The sequence below is a fragment of the Bombyx mori genome, chromosome 5, assembly GCF_030269925.1.
Source record: "Bombyx mori chromosome 5, ASM3026992v2".
In the NCBI taxonomy this organism is placed as follows: domain Eukaryota; kingdom Metazoa; phylum Arthropoda; class Insecta; order Lepidoptera; family Bombycidae; genus Bombyx; species Bombyx mori.
This window is the reverse complement of record NC_085111.1, coordinates 13,010,922-13,037,323: the sequence shown is the minus strand read 5'-3', so window position 1 is coordinate 13,037,323 and position 26,402 is coordinate 13,010,922. Positions and strand designations below refer to the sequence as shown.

The 26,402-nt window shown below is 37.6% G+C and overlaps 1 protein-coding gene across 3 annotated transcripts in view; it reads right to left on the bottom strand.

The window, feature by feature from the left end:
• The window catches only part of LOC101736629 (cytosolic carboxypeptidase 1), an 87,874-nt gene that overhangs the window by 6,181 nt on the left and 55,291 nt on the right, over window positions 1–26,402 (bottom strand). For all 3 annotated transcript variants that reach the window (XM_038011229.2, XM_062668742.1, XM_038011233.2), the window contains 4 exons: window positions 3,982–4,069; window positions 3,155–3,319; window positions 1,648–1,824; window positions 672–790 (listed from right to left, as the gene is read on the bottom strand). In XM_038011229.2, the coding sequence (XP_037867157.1) occupies window positions 672–790; window positions 1,648–1,824; window positions 3,155–3,319; window positions 3,982–4,069 (549 nt within the window). The remainder of the gene's footprint in view (window positions 1–671; window positions 791–1,647; window positions 1,825–3,154; window positions 3,320–3,981; window positions 4,070–26,402) is intronic.

Below are 26,402 nucleotides of genomic sequence, written 5' to 3'. Positions count from 1 at the left end.
AACATATAAAATAGATTATACTGATAATAAACTCAAAGCTAAGAACCCAGGAAAAATAATCATAAAGCTAAATTTCTGATCGATTAAATTCTTATTTTAAATCTAATTACTAAACGAATGTTGTTTGTGGCATTAAGTGATTTTTTATGCTTTAAGGACAATTCAATTGATTAGTAGTACACAATAGACAGTTGTCAAATAAACGTGTTGCCGCTGGCGCGTTAATAAAAAAAGATTTTCCCGCTTTTCTGTTGAATTTTTTCCTGAATTTTCTTTGCTATAAACCTCACGGAGCCCGAGACCTTTCCAACGAATGCAAAACCGTGGAAATCGGTTCGTGCGTTCTGAAGTTATAGCGTCAGGAAGGAAAAGCCGACTTATTTTTATATAGTAGATTAGTATAAAATCAGTAGCCGGAATTTAGCTGCAATATTATAAGAAAACAATTTGTTGCACGTTAAAAAGTTGAACATGAAAATTATTGGATTAGTTGTTTAAAAAATTTTTAAATTGTAATTTATTAATCACACAACAACGTAACTTGCCTATTGTCCCCTGACACCGCTAAGTGAATTTCAATGATATTTCTGTTAAAAAAATACATTGTTATAATGCACTGAAATATCAAAGATAATCATAATAAATAAATAAAAATGAAAAATTTTACGCACCCATTCAGGTCTTTCGTTAGCTGAATGTCGACATTAGCAGCGCTGTCGTTCAATCCATTAAGAGCTTCACAAAAGTCGCTGCCGACATTCTGCAGGTGCTGGGTGTTCAGGTGGAAACCCTGTACGGGTACAGTTAAAATCGGACTTTGAGTGGCTATTACCATAGCGATTACACCTCCATCAAGCTTCACGTAATTGCATCCTCATGAGCGGTTTATTGCACGGGCATTATATCTATTCCCACAATTTTAGATCGTGAGTCCCCGGTGCAGGCTAGCGAAAACTTCGCTATAAAGGGGCAGTTCCGCTTGTGCAGGAACTTATGAATAAGTTATACGATATCCACAAAGGTGTTACATATCCCACAGGCTAGAAGGAAACGTTTGACAGTCGCGCCAACGTCTACGGACGATTCATTAATAAAACAACAGACGATTAGACGTCTTCACACTAAAGGCTAGTAGACTGCGGATTTGTTGCGAATTCAAACGTTATCAATTGGATTTAGCTGCGAGAACAGAACACTGAGCGTATTGCTGCTTGTATTGATATCATTAATCTCTAGATAAACTATCATTTCTGATTTAAACAGTCTAGACTTGTGAATTCTTGATTAACTCTTTGTAATTGTGAGTCTTTAAAAATAGAGCTAATTGATATTGAATTGATTGATTGAATTGTCAGTAGATAGTAGATCTGCTAAGTATGATATTTGTAGAGTAAATGATTGGTTAACTGTTTATAATTGTAAGTTTAAAAAAAATTGTTAATTGATATTGAATTGTCAGTAGATAGTATATCTGCTAAGTATGATATTTCTAGAGTTTCAGCCTGATCAGGTCGTTGCTTATGCAACAAAATTTTCGACTTAACATCTAATTTTGGCTTAACGCTTAGTGATCACATGTGTAGGTTACAGTACGTGCTTGAATTATTGTTTAAATCATGGGATGATGATGAACGTTCTTTAGGTCACCTTAAAAGGTCCACGATCGAAACCGCAGAAAGAGGCTTCCATTGTGTAAGAGCGCGTAACACCAAGGTGTCTCCATACCGTTACCCGAGCGGTACTCTCCCTTTCTCTTTCTACACGGAAAGAACACGAACCGAGTGCAAAAGCAGGTGATATTCTGTGCATCAAGGCTGGCAACATCTGAAAAAAAAAAATTATGAATTTACAATCCATTAGTAAAAGTTAATAGTTCTAGAAAACAGTTTTAAATGGCTATCATCGATTGCTTCTGTCGTCTTTTCGCATTAAAAGTGTACAATTTCCAAAAATCACTAGTATTTTTCTCATAAATACTATCAAAAAAGTGTAGTTTAGTTTTAGTTTTTTTTTTAGTTTACCTATATTTTGACTACTATTAATAAAATTAATATATAATTTTATCTTACTTTAAAAGACAGATAATGTAAATGTTAAAAAATAAATGTTGCAAAGATAATTAATATTAAAAATATCACATGTTAAACCTTTAAAACACTCTCCTGTAAAATTAGTAAGTTTTGAGATTATACAGTTTTAATGCGAGAAGACGCTGGGTCGTTCCTGAACTCGGATAAAAATATTTAATAGGACGTGGGATCGGATCATGAAATTCCAACGAGGATCACGTAACAGGAATGCAGCTTTACCTAGCGACGATCAAGTACAACATTTTATTTACAAAGTATTTTCGTAGTTGTACCACCCGTTTCTAACCTTACAAACAGTTGTAATACATTACATATACATAAGTTGTCCACATGATATTTGCTAGGACAGATTTACACAAAGAGCATATGTGAAAAGGCCATAAAAAATGAATACGTCACAATACGTGTAAGTTTTTTTTTCAGTTTAAATGAATATAAGCAAACTCACCATTCCAAATAAGAAATTCTAATTAATTATACCTGAACAAATTATGAGATTCAAATCGAGCCTGTCGGCTCCAGATACCTTTATAACAATCGCTAGCTAGACGAAAAATCGTATGAACAGTATGTTTTGTGAGATTTTTTTAAAAACATCTTAAATAAATTCTGCTACATGGTGGTAGGACCTCTTGTGAGTCCGCACGGGTAGGTACCACCACCCTGCCTATTTCTGCCGTGAAGCAGTAATGCGTTTCGGTTTGAAAGGTGGGGCAGCCGTTGTAACTATACTTGAGACCTTAGAACTTATATCTCAAGGTGGGTGGCGCATTTACGTTGTAGATGTCTATGGGCTCCAGTAACCACTTAACAGCAGGTGAGCTGTGAGCTCGTCCACCCATCTAAGGAATAAAAAAAATATGTCCTGATCCAAAAAGTATGGCTTTACATTTGTGAAAAACTTTAAACTACGAGCATTACTTATAAATCGAAACATAGAAAAAAAAAAAGATCCAGTATAAAAAAATAGGAGGCTGTGAGCTCGTCCACCTATATAATCAATTAAAAAAAAACATGTTTTATGTATTGACAAATATTAAAATCGTTTTCACGGATAAACTTACGAGGTATTTAACTGGTTCATCTTGTACAAGGCGGTCACTGCTGCACCAGCTCTCAGCGCCAGCGCAACCGTAGAAGAATACATTCTTTTTACGCGAGTGGCCGTGGTAGTCGCAGTACACAAGCGGAGGCTTCTTCCAGACCCGTACTAAATATTCTATTAGGCCCTGTAAATGAAATACTATTGATATAATTATTATGCGGCATCATAATGAACTATATTCCTTCAACGGTGTCTTCCCAGTGCTCTGACGTGTCAAACCAGATTAAGAACATTTTATATAAGTTTTTTTGCTATGTAGTGACCTGGCTGGATCCCTGCTATAATTAGCGTCCAGAGGATTGTAACCATTCATCAACAAGTGTGTCGTCTGATCGATTTTGTTTTTGTTTTTTTATGGCCCTTATAGGCCGACGAGCATACGGACCATCGTATCGTGAGTGGTTACCATCGCCCGTAGACGTCAGCAATGCCAGGGGCAGAGTCAAGCCGCTGACGCAAACTTTTTCAGTATTCATCCGTTCCTTTTTAGGTTAGGAGGGGCTCTCATCACCGTCACATTTATATAGGAGTAAAGTTTGCTCGTCTAACATAGAGGGCAATAAAAAAGGAATGTTTCTACATAATACATTTAAATTTTCTCATTGTCCAATGTTTTTTAAAACCTATTTAATTTTTTGAATAATTGAAACAAACTTTTGTCTCGCAAAATAAAAAAATAATCGTTTTGGATTATAAATAACGACGATAAGTAATTAATCAGTTCCGATATTAATTAAATTAACTTGACGTCGTCAACTGGCAAATCGTCCTTCGATATTATCTAACCTTAGTATGATAGATAGACGGATGCAGAACCGGACTGGGCTTACACCAACGTCGATTTAAATCTTCATTAGTCAAGCCGCATCGATGGCTGAAACAAGAAACGACAATCTACAGGACAGGTTAACAAGGAAAACTCTCGGGACAAAACTCGAGAGAGAAATCCAAATGCCATTAGCGATTTTGCTGTTGTACCCGCTCAAACATATGTATTTGAACAGTAATTCTCAACCTTTTTTTTGTTGCGGCACATATTTAACGATTTCAAAAATTGGCGGCACACAAAAAAAAAAGAAAAAAATTATTTACTTACTACAACACACTGCATAAATAGTTTATCAAAAAATTTTAATATACGAAATAAACTAAAATATACTATAAATTTTTTTTGTGGATTTAAATATATATTCATGTCTAAAATATTTTTCTTTTAAAATGATATAATTTAATAATATTAACATTATTATATATTCGAAAAAATTGGCGGCACACTTTTGAAATTTGGCGGCACACAAAAGTGCCGCGGAACAATGGTTGAGAATCACTGTATTAGAAGAATGTAGCGTAAACAAGACGAATTGCATAACCTAGGTGTAATATTATATAATTGGTGTAGTTAACGACAATAAAAGAATAGATGCAAGCTGTACCCGTTTAATGAATAAAAATTACACTTTTACAAGAAGTTATTTTTTATTTATTTAATTACTAATCCGGTGCAAGAAGTAATTAAAGTTACTTCTAAAGTTTAATATCCCGTTTGGCATTATATATTTTATTATTATTTCCAACGCTTCGAATAGTATACAGTTTTTTTATAATTACGGACGACATGGTGAATACAAAATCTAAAATTAGTTTTATTATATCTACAACTCGTGAAATCCAAAAGAATACTACGATACTAGAAATGTTTGTATAGATATTAAGTGTTAAGAAGAATAAAATATTGTATTATTTCTTAATAATAACAAAGATTATTTTTATGATTTAACATGATTTAACTTTATGATTTCACGTACTTTTTACCCATACGTACTCTTTACCGTAACGGTACCCCGATTTTCAAAACGCCCATTGTGTTCTTAAAAACCCATAATATTTATGTGATAAATGTTTTCATGTGTAATTAAAACAACTTTTACGGTTTAATCTCGCGCTTATAATTTTCATTTTATTATTTCCTACGTTGCGACGTGAGTCACGATCGAGAAAACTGTGAACTACACAAAACGTCTGCAATAGTAACAATGGAAATAATAAACGTGTTTTTTAAATCGTAAAAATCAAGTTTTAGCTATGTCTACGATTTGTGAAAACTGAAGAACATAATGTATTCAAATATAATGGCCTTATAATTTATTAGATAACCTTTATAGCATGCCATGTTAATTTGATTTTCGTTACTAAAACATTTATCTGACGTGTAAAAACTACAAAAATTATGATTTTCGACATGTAATCCTATGTTCCTTCATAATAAATAGTGTTTGCACCAGCAGTTTAAATTCGACATTAATTAGTGACTGACATGTCAAGATTAGCATTCATTTTTAGTATTAAGATATCTCCTTTGCTTATGTTTTTTTATAATGTACTTAATAGATGAAAAAACAAATTGTTTTAAAATGTTTTTTGTAGATAACAATAAAATCGTCTTCTATAAACACAACAAAATTGAAAAAAGAAGTTGTCATACAACGGAATATAGGTACCTACTGTTTCGTTTTGTGCCTATTTATCAATAGAGTACGCAAATAAGATCTTGCAACGTGTAATAATTTTGTAGTATTAACACACACGAACACACACTGCAGAATTAATACTGGGAAGATTACAGAAAACAGATCATCTTGGCATTAGTCGCGCGTAGGTTTCAACGAATTTGTCTAAGCTTATTAGTATTCGTAACGTCACTATTATGATGTTTTTATGTTATTTATTCATAAAATACAGACATGGTTGTGATGAGTATTACGTATTCCTGTATGTCATGCTTTTATAGATATTGATTAATCGTAAACTTGATGTGTTTCCGCTGACTGAATGGGTTATAATTTTATATTCTAATGACTTCTGTTTGTTCGTAATTCACGATTAATATTTGAACGCTTTACCGCTATTCAAATTCAATTTATTATTTTGAACTGAGAAATAATACAGACATAAAGAGATGAACGTAAGAAAATAGTAAAATCTTAAAAATCGCAATTGTACAGTTTTTTAAAATCAATGTTTATGAGTGTTTTAAATTTATTATTTACAGGTACTACGTTGTACAGACGAAATCTGAATATGTAAATATGCAAAACATCCTGCCGAATAGTAAAATAGTAAAAAAAAAACTTTTTGTAATAAATACCATAATAATAAATTGTAGTATAGAAATATGTGTATGTAGGTATGTTTGTATTTACAATTACTAATAAAATATAAATAAGTATAAAGAAAATACTGCCATAGATGTTTCTGGATAAGGATCGCAGCTGTAGCTTGTACATTTCGCCTATCCGACGGTGTGAATTGATAGGCACTGTGAGTCTCAGCTTGTAAGGTTGTACTACGAGTATAAGAATTACTCATGCAGGCTAAGTTTAATGAAATTACATTAGAACGTATACAAAAATCAGTAAAGCAATAATATATACGTATAACATATATATCGCGGGTTTTCTTGTTGAGAGCATGGTTTTCAAATATAATCAAACAACTTTTAACTTATCATTGGTCATTACTTAATCCAACCAGAAGGTGTATACAAAATACATAAATGCGGTGTTTTAACTTTAAAACTTATAAGTAAGTCGACTATTATCAAAGCCGCCAATCTGACTTTTGGACAATGATTGGTAAATCAGAAAAACGAATTATTGACTTTGTATTCCATTGGCAGTCACAAAACTCTTCGGAACGACATCTTAGATAAATAACAGGTTAACTATTAACCTTTATTTAATGCAAGTTTTGAACCGTATTCTTTGAAGGAGACGATTATATTCAAATCAATCTGAATTGACATATCAATAAAAAAAAATTGTCCAAATGCACAGATTGCCACCTTTGATAATAGACGACTCAAGTTTCGTATTCATAGAAACTTCAATTATTATACTGTATTTTTATTAATGATAAATCGTAAGAATGAAATCTAATGAGTAATATTACAAAACAATATTACTACGCTTATCTGGCTGCTAAAATTTGCATCTGAATAAGTCAAGAAGGCGTAGAGATATTTTTTTACTATTATAATATAAAATGAATTCAAATTAATTAATGAATAGATAGTCTAGTCTTGAATATTTTCGAGGGAAATATCACAATATTATTAATCTTGTGAGATTGTGAATAAAATTCTCTATGGTTTATTAATACTCTTATATGTCGTGTGTCAACCCAATTAGGGAACGGCTGAGCGGATTGAGCATCATTAGCGAGCGTGGAGGCGAGGATGCGCGGGCGCGGGTCTTCGACTTTGCATCAGAGCCAGTACACTCGTTGCCGGGCGCGGCCTTCGCTCACGGACCGGTTGCGCGTCTTTCACTCTAATCAGGGGAAAAAAATAATAGCCAGACGCATGCGCGAACGAAAGCGAACAAGCGAGAAACTGCACCCCGTCTCGGCGTGTTTTATGGTTCATCGTTGCGGTATCAGAGCAACAGGGCTGGCTCATTTGCAGGCGCCTGTGAGCCTAAACTAAAACTGCAGGGGTTATTAGCTAAAAATATAACCAATTGCTATAATTACTTTGGATGTTTATTAAGATTGCCTTTTTTCATTCAACGATAGGCGATTAAAGTTATGAAGTACTAAAACATTAATATTTGATGTAAGTAGCCCTTTGAGGCTCAGTGACGAGCTCGTTTGGTTCAAGATTCTGCCTGCTTCGTCTATTTATAGACCGCGCCGTGCACTGATGCTATCGGACCTCGACCATACCTGCCCGCCTTCTATGCACCCTCCGCGTGAACATTCACTTAAATAGACTAAAGAAACACGGTTCTTGTATTTTATATACATTCTATCTATATCATATTATCCCCATTGTTCCAATTGAGTGGAAATTGATAGCCTAAAGCCAATTCAATCGCCTGATCTTAACTCGTCAATTTGATCACGAAATTTCGGAGCAGCGATGTTAGGCCGGCTGTTCTGTTTATTGGTGTTTCAGATCCACTTACTATGCATTGGTTTGTAAGCTAATACAGTAGTAATAAATAATAATTCAATGTTAGTAGATATTAATAACTACGGCGTCGGATAAGTCGGTGGGCCGAGCGTGGCACACGTTACACTCATCCGTATTCCGAAGGCAAAAATTAACTTCCTGTGTGCACAGAGAATAACCAACTATGATTTCTCGAAGATTTGAATTTAGATAAGGTGATTCACTTCGTAACGATTTGAATACAAGCAAGATCGAGAATTTGAAGTTAGAAGATGACAAAAGTATAATGGTAGCAGTAGAAGGATTTGCTAACCGTCGGCGTCTCCGGTCGGTATCCATGGCGGCGGTTGGACAGGACGCGAGTTATTTACGATGGTCGGGAGACAATCGGCCGGTCGCGGTCGCCACGCTTATCCGGTGCACCCCGACAATAACATGACGTGTCTGTCTTTATTAAATAAAGTTGCATGGAATTAATACACGTGCCTTCGTGTATTTATAGCATCGGTGAATCATTCGTCAGGTATTATATTGATTCGCCATTAAACGAGTGAAAGTACGTACATATATATTGTTTTTTTAAAATTTAGGATTGTTATTTATGTAGTAGAATTGTGTGAGTTAATTGAGTACTTCAAACATATTATCTATGTTTGATTTTGCCTGCGAGGGGACAAGGCTTCGTGCAGGTTGAGCTAACGGCATTTGTTTCGCTAATTGATTTAATTTACCAGGCTTAAGCGGAACCGGAGCAGTTCACCACAGGACGGTTCATTGACACGGCTCTTTTCTCTGGCGACACTCTCGGAATGCAGTTACCATTAGCCATAAGCAGTTGCTTTGAGGACTCATTTATTATTTAAAAACGAGAATTTAATCCAAACAGAACGCTCTTATGCCAAAATAAAGAGTACGGTTTTACAGTATATTAAATATTTTATACCGTGAACTGAAACGGACAGTAATTACAAAGTGCGTGAACAAGTGCATATTAATAATTTAGAGACACGTTCGACGTTTCAATGCTTTCTTCGCGGTGATTTAAAGCTTACCGGTAATTTATTGATATCGTTGCCTTTAGTGAACTGTAAAAATAGAATATGTAGGTGGAAAATTTCAACATTAACTTGAAACAAAACTTTACATTCATGTCTTCAAAACACAGATGACGAAATGCCTTCTTATCCTCATACGAAAACAAATGAATGGTTATTTAATTAAAATATGTACTTATTTATCAATGAGACAATACTTGGATAGATGTTATTCAGATTTTGACACACTCAAAAACAGCAGGTATAGATTACGTTTGTAAGGTATGATATAAATAATCTGTAATCTGTGTACAGTATGAACAGTTATGATTTGTTCTCGTGTTGAGGGTGGGTGATCACGTTGTGATGTCCATGGGCTCTAGCATATACTTAACACGAGGTGCTCGGCCTGAGTAGAGTAATGCAAAAATATATATATTAAAAATATTATTTAATGAATTTATTATGCAGTTTTATAGCCGCTGTGATATGAAAAAAAAAACCCATAGGTACCGCCTTGCCTTGAATCGAGAACTTACACCTTTTTTATTTGAAGCCGCTTATAATTTATATTTACTACATTATGTTTTGCTTTATTGGAATTAAATAAGGTGGAAACAGCCATCGTAATAGTTCATAGCACTGTCAACACGAACCTGCGATGATAGAATGTGCATCAATAAGATGAATTGTAGTGACAGCGATTAGATAGATTACTCCGGCGACGACGAGGATGAGTTGGCGTTAATTCGGAGTCGTTGGCCCATTCCATCGTTCGTCTTTTTTTTTTTTTTATGATTGATACTTTACTGGTGGCCCGAAGGCCTTTCCAGTTTCACCAGGACAGGTGGGCGAGCAAAGGCTCAGCCAAGAGGGGCGGGATTAGCTAACAACTGCCCGAGCGCCTCCGAAGGAGACCTAACAACTCAAGAGCAATTGCTTCGCGAATGAATCTACTACCGGATCGGAATCGCGACCCGCTGAGAAGATCCGGCGAGAAACTCAGCGAGCTGATTCATGGGTTAGGTTGCACGGCGAACTCTTTGTCGAGTTCGACGAGTACGGTTACCGAGGTCCCTAAGCCTGCTCCTAGTGTTAGAGCTGAAGGCGTCTAATGCAAAGGTTATTGGATCTGATGGATCCGTAAGAACGTGTCTAGGGCGTCGACGGTAACTGGCTCCTGCGTGATCAGGATTCGGGGAGTAGTCAGCGGCGGCAACGATAAGGCGATTATCATGACGCATAGCCTTATCGAAGTACCGTTCCGACGCTGACTTCATGTATTTCTGAATAGATTCGAGGCCCAGGTCATCGTGTAGGTCAACGTTCCTCACGAACCACGGAGCTCCGACGGCTAACCTGCAAAAGCGGGATTGTAGAGATTGGAGGGTGTCTATGTGTGTGCGGGCCGCGTGAGCGAACACCACACTCGCGTAAGTCATGACGGGCCTTATGCAAGTTTTGTAAAGTGTCACCTTGTTCCGAAGGGACATTTTACTCCGCTTACAGATCATGGGGTAGAGTCTACCGAGAATAAACGCGGCACGGTCACGGACTGATTTTATATGCGGGCGGAATGTCATCGATGCATCCAGGGTAACGCCCAGGTACTTGACCTTCCTGGCCCAGGGTATGGATTGACTAAAGAGAGTAATCGGGGGTCCATCGTTCGTCTATTACAATGATGCAAGAGTCAAAGCGTGAACTATTCGCACGAGGCTTTCTTTGTTTAGCTGCGGACTGCGGCTGAGAGTTGCTTGGCTAGACCCACACTCGCGGCGCGTACGTTGCCCGCGGCGGCTTTTAACGTTTGCAATCCGCTATTATGAGACTCGCATTCGGTACTATTCTGTACAATCGCTATTCATTACTTTTATCATGTAGAGTTATTTATGGTGAACACTTTCTTCGTTCCTTGGCGCTCTGTATTGTCAAGGCACAAGTGCAAAATTGGCCCATACGGCATGAATAGAAGCCGAGGTCAAGGTTTTCGAGATACAATGTTTCTTTTACGGCTCTTTGGAATTATTGCTTCTATATTTATGATTTATTACCTAGCAAGTATTTGTTACTTAGAAATTCATAAAATCAACATGGAAAATTTAACAACCATTTGTAAATGGTCGCTCCGATGTTATTGTCAGCTTTATTTTTATTTTTCAATTCTTCGACTGTTTAAACATGATCTTATAACAGTAGTCGGTACGTACAAAAATTTAAATTATTATATTAACAGGTTCGTAAGATTTACATCAATTAACTATTTTAATATTAGGACAAATACTCGATTAATAATATATTAGTAAGTTTAGTCAAAAGAGTAGAGTAGTTACTACGTGAGGAATGGCGACGTCTGGTGAAGCGCACAGCCACCCGAAATGGTGACCATGACCACTATGCCAAGAGTGCATACGACTGAGAAGAAGAAGAAAAAAAGTCAAACAGAATTATAAATCCCGCCTACCCAGAACACTTTTATTAACAGTTAAAAGGTGGGTCGTTTCGCAGAATTCAAACTACTTTCATGCCGAATTTCGTCAAAATTGATTTAATGATGGGGCGTGAATACAAAACAGACAGTGTTACTTTGTATTAAAAACGAGCACGGATAGTTCGACCATAAACAAAGTCACCAAATAAAAAATTGTAAGAAGAACAAAAACTTACTCGGCTGGTTGTACATTAAAACACAACTCATTGCTGAAGTAATCAAGTAAGGTGAGGTATACCTACGCGGCTGCAAACACATCCCGCTGCTCGTCAATACCGCATACTTGCCAATTAATCTAACGGTTTAATTAAGTATAGACCACTAGATTTTACACTCAATATTCATATTGTATTCTAGCATGGTATACGCGTAAAGAGTTTTTTTTGTAAGATCGAAACCTTCTGATTTTCGGCTTTGGGTTGGGATGTGGTAGGGGGAATGTCAGAGTCGAATACACTAAAGATGCCTGTCGCTAAACTACAATGAGGCATTCTGCACGAGCTAAATCTCTCCTCCCCACCCTAACCCCACGGGATGCCGAACCTGCCGAAATCAGCATCAGTGACCACTTGGTTTCTCGGTCAATGAGCTATCCAAAATTTGTCTACAGCGCCACTCACATATTAGAATTTCAGGATATCCTACTGGTTCACAACCAGGGGGGCTGGGTGAAATCAACCGACTGGTTTTTTACACGATGCGAACAGCTTGTAGGTCAACTTCTGGAGTTCCCCTGCCGGTACCCAAATCGACATACGGTGAGGATCCGAAACACTTTTGGGCTAGATTCGGGCGAGATTCTTATCCCATCGCCAGGCTAGGCGGCGTCTAGTTGGTGGGAAAAGAGAAGAGCGCTCTCAAAAACCCCATCACCTGTTTCTGCAAGCTTGTGCATATCAAGAAATCGAGCATCCTCCGCCAATAAAATATCGCTTGAGCAACAATTCGTTTATTGTGGAAAAAAATCCATATAAATAATATGTTCCAACTTGTTTCAAGCTTCAGATGTATGAATATTAATATTCATACATCTGAAGTACGGAAATGTTTGCACATCCCCGACGGAAGCGACTGTCTCATACCTAATCAGTGGGCACTGACTATTCATGACAGCCATTTATTAATCACTAGCTGACCCGGCAGACTTCGCAGTGCCTCAATCGATGAATAAAAGACCTAAGCTTTTGTATAAAATAAACTTAAAACAAACAAAAGGAATCCGTCCGACGGGGACACATGAAAGGAAAAACAAAATTGTTATTGTTATTTAATTCCGAGCGTTTTCATATTTATGTACCTTTTAAACCTTCTCTGGACTTCCACAAATAATTCAAGACCAAAATTAGCCAGATCGGTCCAGCCGTTCTCGAGTTTTAGCGAGACTAACGAACAGCAATTCATTTTTATATATAGAGATTATTATAAGATGTCTTATACGATGCGACACAAAGTTTTCATGACGTTGTTTCTAAGATGGCAAAGAAATTTAGCGGTTTCGATGATTGAATATGAATTGCGGTAAAATGCGCTGTGCAATCCCGAGGGAATCGGAAGGCACAATAGACAAAACTAATTGTGCAACGGAGGAATTAGATACGGCCGTGCTCTGAAGTTATGGTCCGGTGAACAGGCAGTAAGCCAATGATGGTGTGACAATTTGTAAGATAATAGACATTCTGTTCGTGGAGAAAAACTGTTATACATAGCTGTATTTGATTATAAATGACTTATCTACTATTTATGCCTCGCATATCTTAAAAATCAATCGGTCACGTAGTATTACTGGTGGTAGGACCTCTTGTGAGTCCGCACGGGTAGGTACCACCACCCCGCCTATTTCTGCCGTGAAGCAGTAATGGGTTCCGGCTTGAAGGGTGGGGCAGCCGTTGTTTTTTTTTGATGAGCATACGGCCCACCTGATGGTGAATGGTTACCGTCGCCCATGGACTTCAGCAATGCCAGGGGCAGAGCCAAGCCGCTGCCTACCGTTAAAACTGAGTTGTAACTATACTGAGACCTTAGAACTTATATCTCAAGGTGTGTGGCGCATTTAGGTTGTGGATGTCTATGGGCTCCAGTAACCACTTAACACCAGGTGGGTTGTGAGCTCGTCCACCCATCTAAGCAATAAAAAAAAGTATAATTTAAAACATATTTTAGCTTACTGCTTCAACGTATAGAGGCACAATTTCTGCATCAAAACTTACACGGAAATGGTTTCTATTATTTACCTTTCTGATTACTAAGGAACTTAGAACACAATAGAATTTCCTATTTCAATATTATTGGAGTCAATAGAGATAAAGACATCAAAAAAATCTCAAGCAAAACAAACGAGGGATAACATAACAGACGTGTTTCTTTGTTTCATTTTGAAAAACGATTTAAAAAAAAATCTATTTAACACGCAATATAATTGGTAGTATATTTTTAGTGTTTGATGTAGCATCGTGAGAAAGCCCCGATCACAGTTCGAGATGAGCCATTCAGATTGGATTTACGATATATCAAAATCACGTTTCTAAGCTTAGCTCTCGGGGATGAAATCGCGCCTCAATGTAATATTATTTACAATACACATGATCCAATAAAATAACATTTAGAATTCAAATATTTCTTATACACATCTAAGAATTCTAAATTATTTTGCAAACGGTATACATGATTATGTAAAAGCAATAATTTAAATAAACAGTTTTAATGTATTCAGTGGGATAAGCACCACCATGGGAAGCTGTAGTTCATTAGCCACAATACAGAGAGAATGTCCCTTGTATATATTTTTAGCAGATAATCAAGTTGTCGTTTAGTGCGTGGCTCGCGGCAATGACCTCTTCTTAATTAATTATAACGAGATGCTACGTAACAACTCCGCGTAACATTATCAAGCGGTCGTTAAGCAGAAAAATATGAGTAATAAACGTTGGTGCAATGGTTTTCTGAGTGTTTTTTTTTTGTTTTGCCAGTCATAAAAATCAGAGAAAAATCGTGAACGCGCAGGATATTTATTTTGATAAAACAAAATATTTTAAAGTGTGTCTCGTTTGATAATAGTAAAGGAAATTATAGTCTCGATGGGAAGGTAGCGATCTCTGAGCGATCCAATGCTCCGACACCTTGAACGGGCGAGCTTCGTGTACAATGCCAATTATAACGGGATCTGGACTTACTAACACCTAGCCTGGTGCAGTTTCAATCTCCTGGAGTGATTACCTTTACATAAAGCTTCTGATATCATGAGCGGTTGTGGAGAAGTAACAAAATCGCGTCTGCACAGCTAGACGTAATTCAGTGAGGGTAATTATGATGTTGTTGTCATCAAAACGAAAACTGTAGCTTTCTGTGAAAGCATGTAATAACTATAAGCCAAGTTATTTTATACCATAATAATGTTAATAAGGTTTACCAGCGAAGGAATTTGGCAAAAAACCGACATTTGGATGATACAAAGGTGTAAAGATCAGAGATAGAAACAACTCATTAAAATATTTGAATTTAAAAGATGTTGCATAAAACACAGACGTTTAACGTCGCATTTCCAAAATTTTATCTGGAATTGTGTACCTAAAAGTTTTGTTTGAATATTAAATTTTATAGATTTATCATTTAAACAAATCAATGGCTAACTAATGCACTAGGTCATAAAAGTAGATTATTGTACTGCTGATTTTTGTGGTAACGTATTATGAATCCGCACAGGTAGGTACCGCCCTCTTTACTGACGGGAAGAAGTTGTAGTTTGAAAGGTGGGACAGCCGTTATATGTTACAATTGGCCTTCCACCTCAAGTTTGAAAGTGGCTACATTCACGCTGAGTTTTTTTTTTATTGCTTAGATGGATGGACGATCTCACAGCCCACCTGGTGTTAAGTGGTTACTGGAGCCCATAGACATCTACAATTTAAATGCGCCACCCACCTTGAGATATAAGTTCTATGGTCTCAGTATAGTTCCAACGGCTACCCCACCCTTCGAACCGAAACGCATTACTGCTCCACGGCGGAAATAGGCGAGGTGGTGGTACCTACCCGTGTGGACTCCCAAGAGGTCCTACCACCAGTGATTACGCAAATTATAATTTTGCGGGTTTCATTTTTGTTACACGATGCTATTCCTTCACCGTGGATGTCAATCGTTGAGTACGTATTTCATTAGAAAAATTGGTAAAAATTCGAACACCGGTGCATCGCTACATACGAATGCACTGGACGTCTTATCCTTTAGGCCACGACGACTTCAAAGAGTTACCTATAGACTCCGGTAACAACTCAATGCAAACGCCCTTGAACATTTACCGATTTAGAACAATAAAAACTTTTCGTGAAAATTTCTTGGGGAATTTCTATCAAAACGCCTAACTTTATTCTTTTTGGTTTTTTTTTGGACATTGAACAGAACTATCTCTTTGCATATTATAAAAAAGGATGTGTTTGTCCTTTTTGAGGGCCTAATTCGTCCGATTGTAATGAAACTATTTACAGCTATTTCTGGCCATACAGAGAAAAGTCACATACAATACAGTTAGCGATAATCACAGACGAACGTAGCCGGGTATCACTAGTATCACTTCGACAATATACAAAGTGAAAAATATATGTAAAAAAATAATAATAAAAAAAAACCATTTCACTCAGGCATGAGTTATTTCTCAGAATACCGCAAATACTTAGAGCGAAATAGAATAGCGGAAGACTTAAAGTGTACAACATAAAACAATTATGATTATTGGAGTGATTAGTTTCATACATTAACCGGCTATTATTTCAATTTGTATGAATTTACAGCTAAATAGCAATTTACCAAGTACTTTCGTCGATTACGGCCTGTTCGAAGGGCACGATGACTACGGTTTATTTATGGGTAAAATTCGTGATTCTCCCAAAGAATAAAGAGCATGGCGGCACCACTTTAGGACACATCATGAGCTCTCCAAAAAAGTAGACCCGATCAGAGATAAATATAATTTAAAAGGCAGTGCTGTATATGGGAAGGCGAGTTCGTTTAGTGTTAAGGGATTCCCGGAGACATAACAACGTAACCACCCCACCTTGAGGCTTGAGGTCAAAATCTCAATTTATTACTTTATTTATTATATTATATCCCCAAATATGAAAAAAGGCCGGATAGCGGTTAACACTTAATAATATTATTGAAACATAACATTCTGGATTGAACAACATAATTTTACACTACGAGTATACCTCGTCGTCTGGTATCGTGATCCGGTAAATTGTTCTTTTTATAAAACACAAAGCCGATTTAACATTTTTATTATATGTAATTAGTTTCAGTATTGAGTTAAACAAAACGGACATTACTCACGACATGACAAAGGTAATTTTCATTTCAGAATATGTAGTGTTTAATATTATTATGTAGAATTAATTTAAAACTATTCTCTCTGTTCTCGTTGGACCTTTATAATAATCTAAAATTGGTTTAAATAATAAGTTATCTTTTTTTATGAACCTTGTGAATCCTTGAGCATTGAATACAAACTCGTCTCTCTCGTCTTCACGAGTGAACAAATTATTGTATATTAAGCAAAGCAATAAATATATTGTTAAAAACATTACCTTTTATAGTGACCAATTCATAACATTTGAGTAAACTGGATCGAAAGTATTTTGGACATTTTAGTTAAGCGGTTTCAGTTACGTTAGTCACGCGTGCTCACAAATTTCTACTCATAATATTAAATTTAGCTCCCGACTGCGACCGCACTAAGTGAATTTGTCAAATGACTTATGTGAACAGAGCGGTGACATGACCAAGAAAAAATAGACCTTCGTGTCGGAGTTGCGGTCGTGTAAGTGGACATAGTCAATTACGACTTCTTTTTTTTTCTTTGAGGCAACATTTTAGTTTAACGTATACTTTTTGTCATTGCGAATACGTAATGAAGTCATTCGGGCAAAAACCAAGGTGATCGATATAGCTCGCAGAGTTAGTAAGCTGAAGTGGCAGTGGGCTGGTCACATATTATGTCGCAGAACCGACAACCGTTGGAGTAGACGTGTTCTGGAGTGGAGACCGCGAACCGGCAAATGTAGTGTAGGACGCCCTCCTGCTAGATGGAGCGACGACCTGCGCAAGGCGGCTGGTAATAACTGGATGCGTAGAACCGAAGATCGGGTTCAGTGGCGAGCTTTGGGGGAGACCTATGTCCAGCAGTGGATTGCCGCAGGCTGATGATGATGATGATGATGATAGGTACTTTTTGAGTGCAGTCAATGCGCGGGTAGCCACAACACGGGTAAGATACAAATGTGGGCATTTACTAATTTTATATTACGTCATCCTAATTACTTTATCTAGTCTTGCATCTTATTTAATTATGTTTTTACGTGAAGTATTTTTTACTGCACTGTGCTTGCGTTTATTTGTATGTGAGATAATTTAAAAACTGTTAAGCCTATTCAAAATGATCTGATGAAATGGCTTACAAAATTGCAAAGATTCACCAATCTTATGGAATGTTTTACGGGCATCGAATTACTATGGTGTTTAGAGCATATCACGCTCTTCTAATAAAGCTAAAGAATAATCAAGCATATTAAGACTGGGACTAGACGTGACCGGGCTGTGAATATTGTTGAAAGGAACATTCTCGGTTATAGAACATGCTGTTCCAAATTTGAATCTAATGTTTTTTTTTAATTCTAAAAGTATGGCCAAGCCGTCTGTCTATTTAATAAAGATAATAAGAAAATCATACGTGTTAAAATAAGAACTGCCATAATTATTTAATTTCGGACGATCTTGGCACCTTTTTGAAACTAAAGTTGCGTTTTAATAAATAAAAAATTATGAGAATCTGCTTACCTTTAAATTTCGTTTATCTTTATTTCATTATACTTTTATATACATTTATATTGTAGTCAACAATGTAACGATTCGTTCTGTTAATTTTACGCTTTGTCAACACAGTTCGAGAGTTTTTAACATTTTCATGAAAACAAAATGAGAAAAAAGCTGTAATTGAGCCTTGGTTCGTTCAACTTGAAATTAACAGAATGCAACAGAAAAAAATTTGAGCTTGGAAAAAATCTATTACGTCATTCTTAAGACCAGCCTTTTATCACAAAAACGAATGCTACTTTGTTGTTAACGACATCGAAACAAAATTAATAAGGTTTCAAACACAAGTTTGCGATAATTTTTTTGTAAAACGTCTAACGTCTTTTGTCTGTGGTATACGAAGATTCTTTTATAATAGTGCTAGTTTTGTAATAGGTGCAAGGAGATAACATTTATGCGACTTCAGCCTCCGCAACTGAAGCCCTCATTTCAATCCACCATCATTCGTCTGAAGGTATTTCTTTTAAGTCAGGGTCAGTCACTCACGTTTCACTACTTTATCCCATAAAAAAAAATCCTTAGACGCTGAGAGTAGGGGGAATAAACCTGCAGTTTCTTTTAAAAAAAAATCCAAGAATGCGATAAACTTTAATACAGTAGGTATTATAATATTGCGATCCACACATTCTTGAGTCCTGTTAAAAACTTATACCTATAAGGTTGAATCCACGCGACACGAACTCGTGTTTGTTCAACTTGTTTGTGCATGCAAAAAATATGTAGACGATGTTTTGTACGCAAACCTAAATGTAGGTATGGATACATATATAAATTTAATGAGTCCGAGCATTAACATTTTTGTGTGTACATGTTTTTATGTATAAAATATAATTTCATAACCTATTAAATATATGGATGCAGTAGAGAGTTAACATGAAAGTGGCACCTGTGACAGAGAAGCTGAGGAGTACGCGTTTGGGATGGTATGGACATGTGATGAGACGAAATGAAAATGAGGTTGGTAAGAGAGTGTTAACTATGAATGTTGATGGATATAGAGGAAGAGGTAGACCTAAGAAGAAATTGATATATTGTGTGAAAGACGATATGGGTAAGAGGGGAGTGAGCGAAGAAATGGTATATGATAGAAGAGTATGGAAGGAGAAAACATGTTGCGCCGACCCCAGGTGACTGGGAGAAGGGCAGGATAATGATGATATGAGTAGATAGTTAACATACGGATTGATGAAAAAAAAAAGTGTTTTTGTTTTCACGTAATATGAAATCTATCGGTGGCTCTATATCTGGTGAGATATACATACATAATATGTATTATTTTCGTTTGGGCAATGGTGTGAGGAATTCTTTAAAATGATCGCGTTATTTTACTGTCCCTATTACTGCCGTATGGTAAGCCCAGATTATTTAATCTAACGTTGACTTTAAATCCCGTCTTGATTCCAATGGCATTGCTATCCGTATGCTAACCTGTCTACAATCAAATGGGTCGTAGGCCCGTTGGCCTTCGATGACAATCTATGAAGATTCTCCGTTACACTTATATGATCTGCACTGAGCATGAACCGTGAAGTATCCAGTGAGATCCATCTAGAGATATATACACGGAATGCGATATTTATTGGAATAGCGTCCTCAAATGAGAGTTTTCGCATTCACTGACACGATAAACATATATCAGCGTCAGTATAGATTCAGTGACAATTGAAAGATTATCGCCGAAGATTTACTGTTGGTTGGGTTTTAGCTGCCAAGAAATCCAGTTGAAGTGAATGTCGGCCGATATAATAAATAAAACAAACGTGTGGCACTCGGGAACTGCCGCGGTAAAGCTATTGCATAGCATTTTTTATCAACTTATGCAATGATAATTTAATATTAAAACAATAATAAAACAAGACCAAGCTATATTAAACATTAATAAAAGCAAAACCTTAACTGTCCCCTTCACACTCATAAGCTAGACCGCGCGAGAGAGAGATGGGCAGACTTTTCATGATGCGCATGCAGTGTGACGTCACGCCACGCGCTTATTCACAAACACTACACAAGCGCAACGTGTGAATGTGTTGAACGCGAGCTACATGGTAGGCGCAGTGAGGGGTGTAAGGTTTTTTTCGTTACGGAATTTCATGATTCGGTCGCCGCGCTCAAGGCCCGCGATAAAATCTATGCAATAGCTTAAAAATTGATACTTTAACCTCACGTCTCGAATGAGCAGAGTACTTATATTCTAAAAAAGGGTATTAATATTGTGGCGACTATAGATTCGGGTGACCACCGCCACCCACCCTGAGATATGAATTTTTAGGGTCTGAGTATAGTTAGAACGGCTGCCCCACTCTTCAAACCGAAACGCATTACTGCTTCACGGCCGAAATAGGCGGGTTGGTAAACTAGATGAAAGCAGTGTTTTCAAATAGTGGGGATTAACTCTGCTCCGGGGACGGACGGTGCGATGGTAAAAACGCAATGAAGGGGTCATCACGAACATACATACATACATACCGCATACGGTACAAAACACACAAAGAACCGATCTCCCCGAATAGATCTAGGGGTTCTGAACAACCCGTAAGAACGTCATTATTGACAACACGAACGGCCATCTTCTGTCTGGAGTCGAAAGTAAATAAATAGGTGGTAGCTCGGGTGAGAGATGTGAGCTACAGTACTTCATGGGAGGTCAGAACCGTCCTATGTGAAACACAAGTATTTGTCCAGACTTGTAGTACGGCTTTTCTCTATTGAAAACGCCCAACATTTTAAGATAATTCTAACATCTCTTGTTTTCCTTTATACTCATTACCATTTGGATTCTATAAAAACTTCAATTTCGTTTTAATCTGGTTAAATTAAATACTAGTACCTATTTTTAAATTGTTTTACTAAACTATGATCGATAAAATGCCTAGCCATTAATGTAATCATCGACGATTAACGATTATAAAATTTGAAAAGCAAACGTGAAGCTAAAAAGAAACATTACAAATTGAAATATAATTTACGTTTTACATTAATAAACTAATTAGATAATGAGATTCTATCTGTTGTTGTAGATATTCGAACGGAGATTTCATTAGCGTATTTCACGAACAGCTATCGGGGTCGATATCAACCGCACAGATAAGGGGAGCTTAATGGGATGCTCTGATATGTAAGTGGCCGAAGGCAAAAAAAAAATCTAAGCTGCTCTACGCAAGATTGAACATTCTGAATACCATGCTACGCGAGTAATTACGGAATATTATTTTTAGTGACCACTAAGTTTAGGGGTTTATATAGTTTCAATTTCAATTTCCAAGTACATATGGAAACTGAACACAAACACAGACAGCCTATGTTGCCACATTGACACAGCAAACAATCGAAAAATTAACACAACTTTTCAAAGCAAACCAGAAAAACGTTTAAATATTTATGAATCCGTTTTGAGTCACGGCCACGGCGCGGCGGCGCATTCGCGAAGCCTCACAAGTGCAATTCGTTTAAGTTTACGGGTCGAATCGCGACCGCAATTATTAACCGCTCGATTTGCTCGACTTAAAAACGTGACCACTTCGGTGTTAGCTAACCTAACACGATATATACACTTATCACAAACGATACCCGAGCGGACCAATTGATATTCTCTTTCATTTTAAAACGCTATATTATTTTAGATTCGCCGGCGTGGGCGTCGGCTTGTGGTTTTGATTCTGTGCTCGTTCATCTTGTGGAATCGGTAGGTTTTATTACATTATTTTAGCTATTTCGTGGACTGCACGTTATGTTTCACAGCGGCGTCATTTATAACGATTTTGTTTACTAGCTTTACGGTACACATTTTTTCAGTTAGAATTTCGTGACGAATGTGTTTATAGATACGATAAAATACAATTTAAAAAAAAAAACAAGAAAAGTTATTTTTCATACTTAATTAATGTAGTTTAAAAAAAAAAGTACATGAATTCGATTCTCACTAGCAAATACTGATACATAGTTCAATAATAAAAACGTAAAAATCTAAAATGTAGTAAAGAAAAATAATTTAAAAATATCAAAGAAAATCAAATCTGAAGGTCGCACTTAGGATGGCGATTTTGTTATGAACATTCAGGATAAAGGTAAAATCTTCAGAATCACTCCATTTTGTGATGTAAATAAAAAATATTTTATTTAAACTGTACATTGTTGATTTAGATTTAGTACTATTTGTACATTACTCACAGTTATTTAACTTGTTATTATACGATGGTGTTTCGTAAATTGTAATCGTTCATAACAATTAAAATTCAAATTCAAAATTCAAATTCAAAATCATTTATTTCAACTTAGATGTCAGCATAACACACTTGTTGAATGTCAAAATATAAATAACAATGTTAACTCTACCACCGGTTCCAAAAAAAGCCACAGTCCTGAGAAGAACCGGCGAAACAAACTCAGCGGGCTTTTTGTTTTGTTTTTTCTCAAATATTTTCATTTTTTTAAATAAGTAAAAAATATTTACAATAACGAAAAAAAAAACTATGGTAAAAGTAAACTATTCCTAAATTCACATTTAATATGACATCATCAATTAACCGCATCTCATCTTCGACTCGTTGCGGTCCTGATTGGATTGCATACAATTTATACAAAGTACTACATTCCTAATAACATAACTCGTAAGTACAGTGCTGCAGCTCATAGACTCAGGGCAATAGAAAATCACCGGTACATCTTGTACCGCTTTTCGAATCCGGGCCGGCGTAATTTAAAATCAGTTATTTGTTCTAGTGGCTATCTAGAAGTAAATCAATACAATTTTCTGATTTAAATTCTGTGCTCTCAATTGTACTAGACATAACTTCATAATGATACTTCTCGGTAGGTTGGTACGTACAATTTCGATACTAATTATAAATCTGTACAAGAATTTATCAGCCACTAGCTGACCCGGCAGACTTCGTAGTGCCTCAATCGATAAATAAAATACCTAAACTTTTGTATAAAATAAACTTAAAAGAAACAAAAGGAATCCGTCCGACGGGGGACACATCAAAGGAAAAACAAAATTGTTATTTTTATTTAATTCCCAGCATTTTCATATTTATCTACCTTTTAAACCTTCTCTGGACTTCCACAAATAATTCAAGACCAAAATTAGCCAAATCGGTCCAGCCGTTCTCGAGTTTTAGCGAGACTAACGAACAGCAATTCCTTTTTATGTAGGCAGCGGCTTGGCTCTGCCCCTGGCATTGCTGAAGTCCATGGGCGACGGTAACCACTCACCATCAGGTGGGCCGTGCGCTCGTCTGCGTACAAGGGCAATAAAAAAAAAAGATTAATTTCCTATATTTTACATTTTTTTTTTTTTTTTTTTTTTTTTATTGCCCTTGTAGGCAGACGAGCATGCGGCCCACCTGATGGTGAGTGGTTACCGTCGCCCATGGACTTCAGCAATGCCAGGGGCAGAGCCAAGCCGCTGCCTATCGCTTAATACTCTCCACAAGCCTCTTTTAAAGAAGGACATGTCATAGCGCTCGGGAAACACCGTGGAGGGGAGCTCATTCCATAGCCGGATGGTACGTGGCAGAAAAGACCTCTGGAAACGCACTGTCGATGACCGCAGTGGCTCCAGGTAGTATGGATGAACTCTACTCCGGTGGCGGGCGGTGCGATGGTAAAAACGAGATGCCGGTATCATCTCGAACAATTCCTCAGAGCACTCCCCATGGAACATTCGGTACAAAATACAGAGGGAACAGAAGTCCCTCCGCAGACCCAAAGGTTCCAAACGATCCGCGAGAATGGGATTATCGACGATTCGAACGGCCCTCCTCTGTATGGAGTCAAATGGAAGAAGCTGGTATTTGGGAGCCCCGGCCCAGAGATGGGAGCAGTACTCCACGCGAGGCCGGACTTGTGCTTTATAAAGCAAAAGTCTTTGTCCAGGCGTGAAATACCGCTTCGCTCTGTTGAGGACTCCCAGCATTTTGGACGCCAACTTGGCTTTGCCTTCCAAATGACTCCGAAATTGGACATCACTCGAAATGTCGACCCCAAGTATCCCGATGCTCGCGGAAGGTTGCAGGGATACTCCTTGGAATTGCGGCGCCATGACAAAGGGGTCCTTCTTCGCAGTGAACGCGCAAACTTGTGTCTTCAACGGGTTGAATTGAACTAAGTTCGATTCACCCCACTCGGAGACTCGCCCCAGAGAGTTCTCCACTTCAGACACAAGTTTTGATCGTCTCTCTTGCACCACGCTCCGAGAGAGACTCTGATGGCCGATATATCGCGCATCCCCCGTGCTGTCATCCGCATAGCAATGCATGCCATCAATAGACAGCATGTCATTGATATACAGGATGAAAAGCGTGGGGGAGAGCACCGAACCTTGTGGAACGCCAGCATTAATGGTCATGGTATCAGAACAATCACCGTCTACAACGACCGTGATGCTCCGCCCATCCAGAAAGCTAGCGATCCACTTGCAGAGACCCTCGGGGATTCCGTAAGATGGTAGCTTCGACAGAAGCGCCCTATGCCAGACCCTGTCGAAGGCCTTCGCGATATCAAGGCTCACAGCAAGAGCCTCGCCCTTGCTCTCCAAGGCTTCAGCCCACCTGTGAGTAAGGTATACAAGAAGATCGCCAGCTGAACGACCGTGACGGAAACCGTACTGTCGGTCACTGATCAGCTGGCGATCTTCAAGATACTTCAGGATTTGTGTGTTTATTATTCGCTCCATCACCTTGGAAAGCAAGGAAGTTATCGCGATAGGCCTATAGCTCGATGGGTCCGACCGGTCACCCTTCTTGGGGATAGGGTGGACGTGGGCGGTCTTCCATGAAGACGGAACCCTGTTAGTGCAATAAGAGAGGCGATACAAACGCGTTAGCGCAGGCGTCAGCTCAGGGGCGCACTTTTTCAGAACCACTGCGGGGATGCCGTGTACATACATATGTATGTACATACATATACGGGGATTATATGTATGTACATGAACACGTGTTGTACATACATATAATCGTAATACTAAAACTGTCTGCAATTATTGTAAGCCGCGAACCTATGGCTGTAGATAGTGAAACAAACGCATTTGCAGTATATCGCACACCGATAGCCGTGAACACATTTGGCTCATTGAAAATATTTTCTTAACACAGCACGACCCGGACAAGACACGACATCGACACGGTGCCAATGTCGGAATGTTCTTCGCACATTTATACATAGAACCTCTTACACGTTAGGTCGCATGCTCTTGGTAAAATTCCTAGTTTATCCCTATGCTTCGTGAGTCATCAAGGACAGAAATAAGCACATATTCAGAAGGCACTCGATATAATTTAATGACGTGTTCTATGTAAATGTCGAACCACTCGTAGACATTACAGCGTCGGTATAGGTAATGATCGGCTTATATTCCGAATGTTATTTAGGGATGTCAAGCCGGGGGTCTTCATACTTCAAGTTTTATTTTTAGCGTCCATTGCTGTTGCGGTTGACTATTACGCGGTTACCTTTTTTTTTTAATGTGACATTAACAGCGATAGCGCAGTGAATGTTTATTGTAATCGCTACAATTAGGCTTCGCTTCGACCACCGAGCACGCAACAATCATAATATGTTATGAAACTAATGCCGAACGTTTTTTTACACAAGTTTCTACGCAAAATCAATTATTTTGTTAAATAAATCAAATAATTTAATTCAAACGAAAACTAAATAACTATCTGTAATCTTTGTGTCGGGTTAGTGGGGAAAGGTTAGTGCAAGTTAATGATCCCAGTTCCAACATTGAATAAGCCCGGTACGGTTAGCTCACGATGCGCGGCGTCGCCATATGATTGGCGCATTAATAGTTTTCTTTGGGCGGCGCACGCGCACCTATTATTGCTATTATTCAAATCATCAGAGTCATGCGCTCGGACTCAATTAA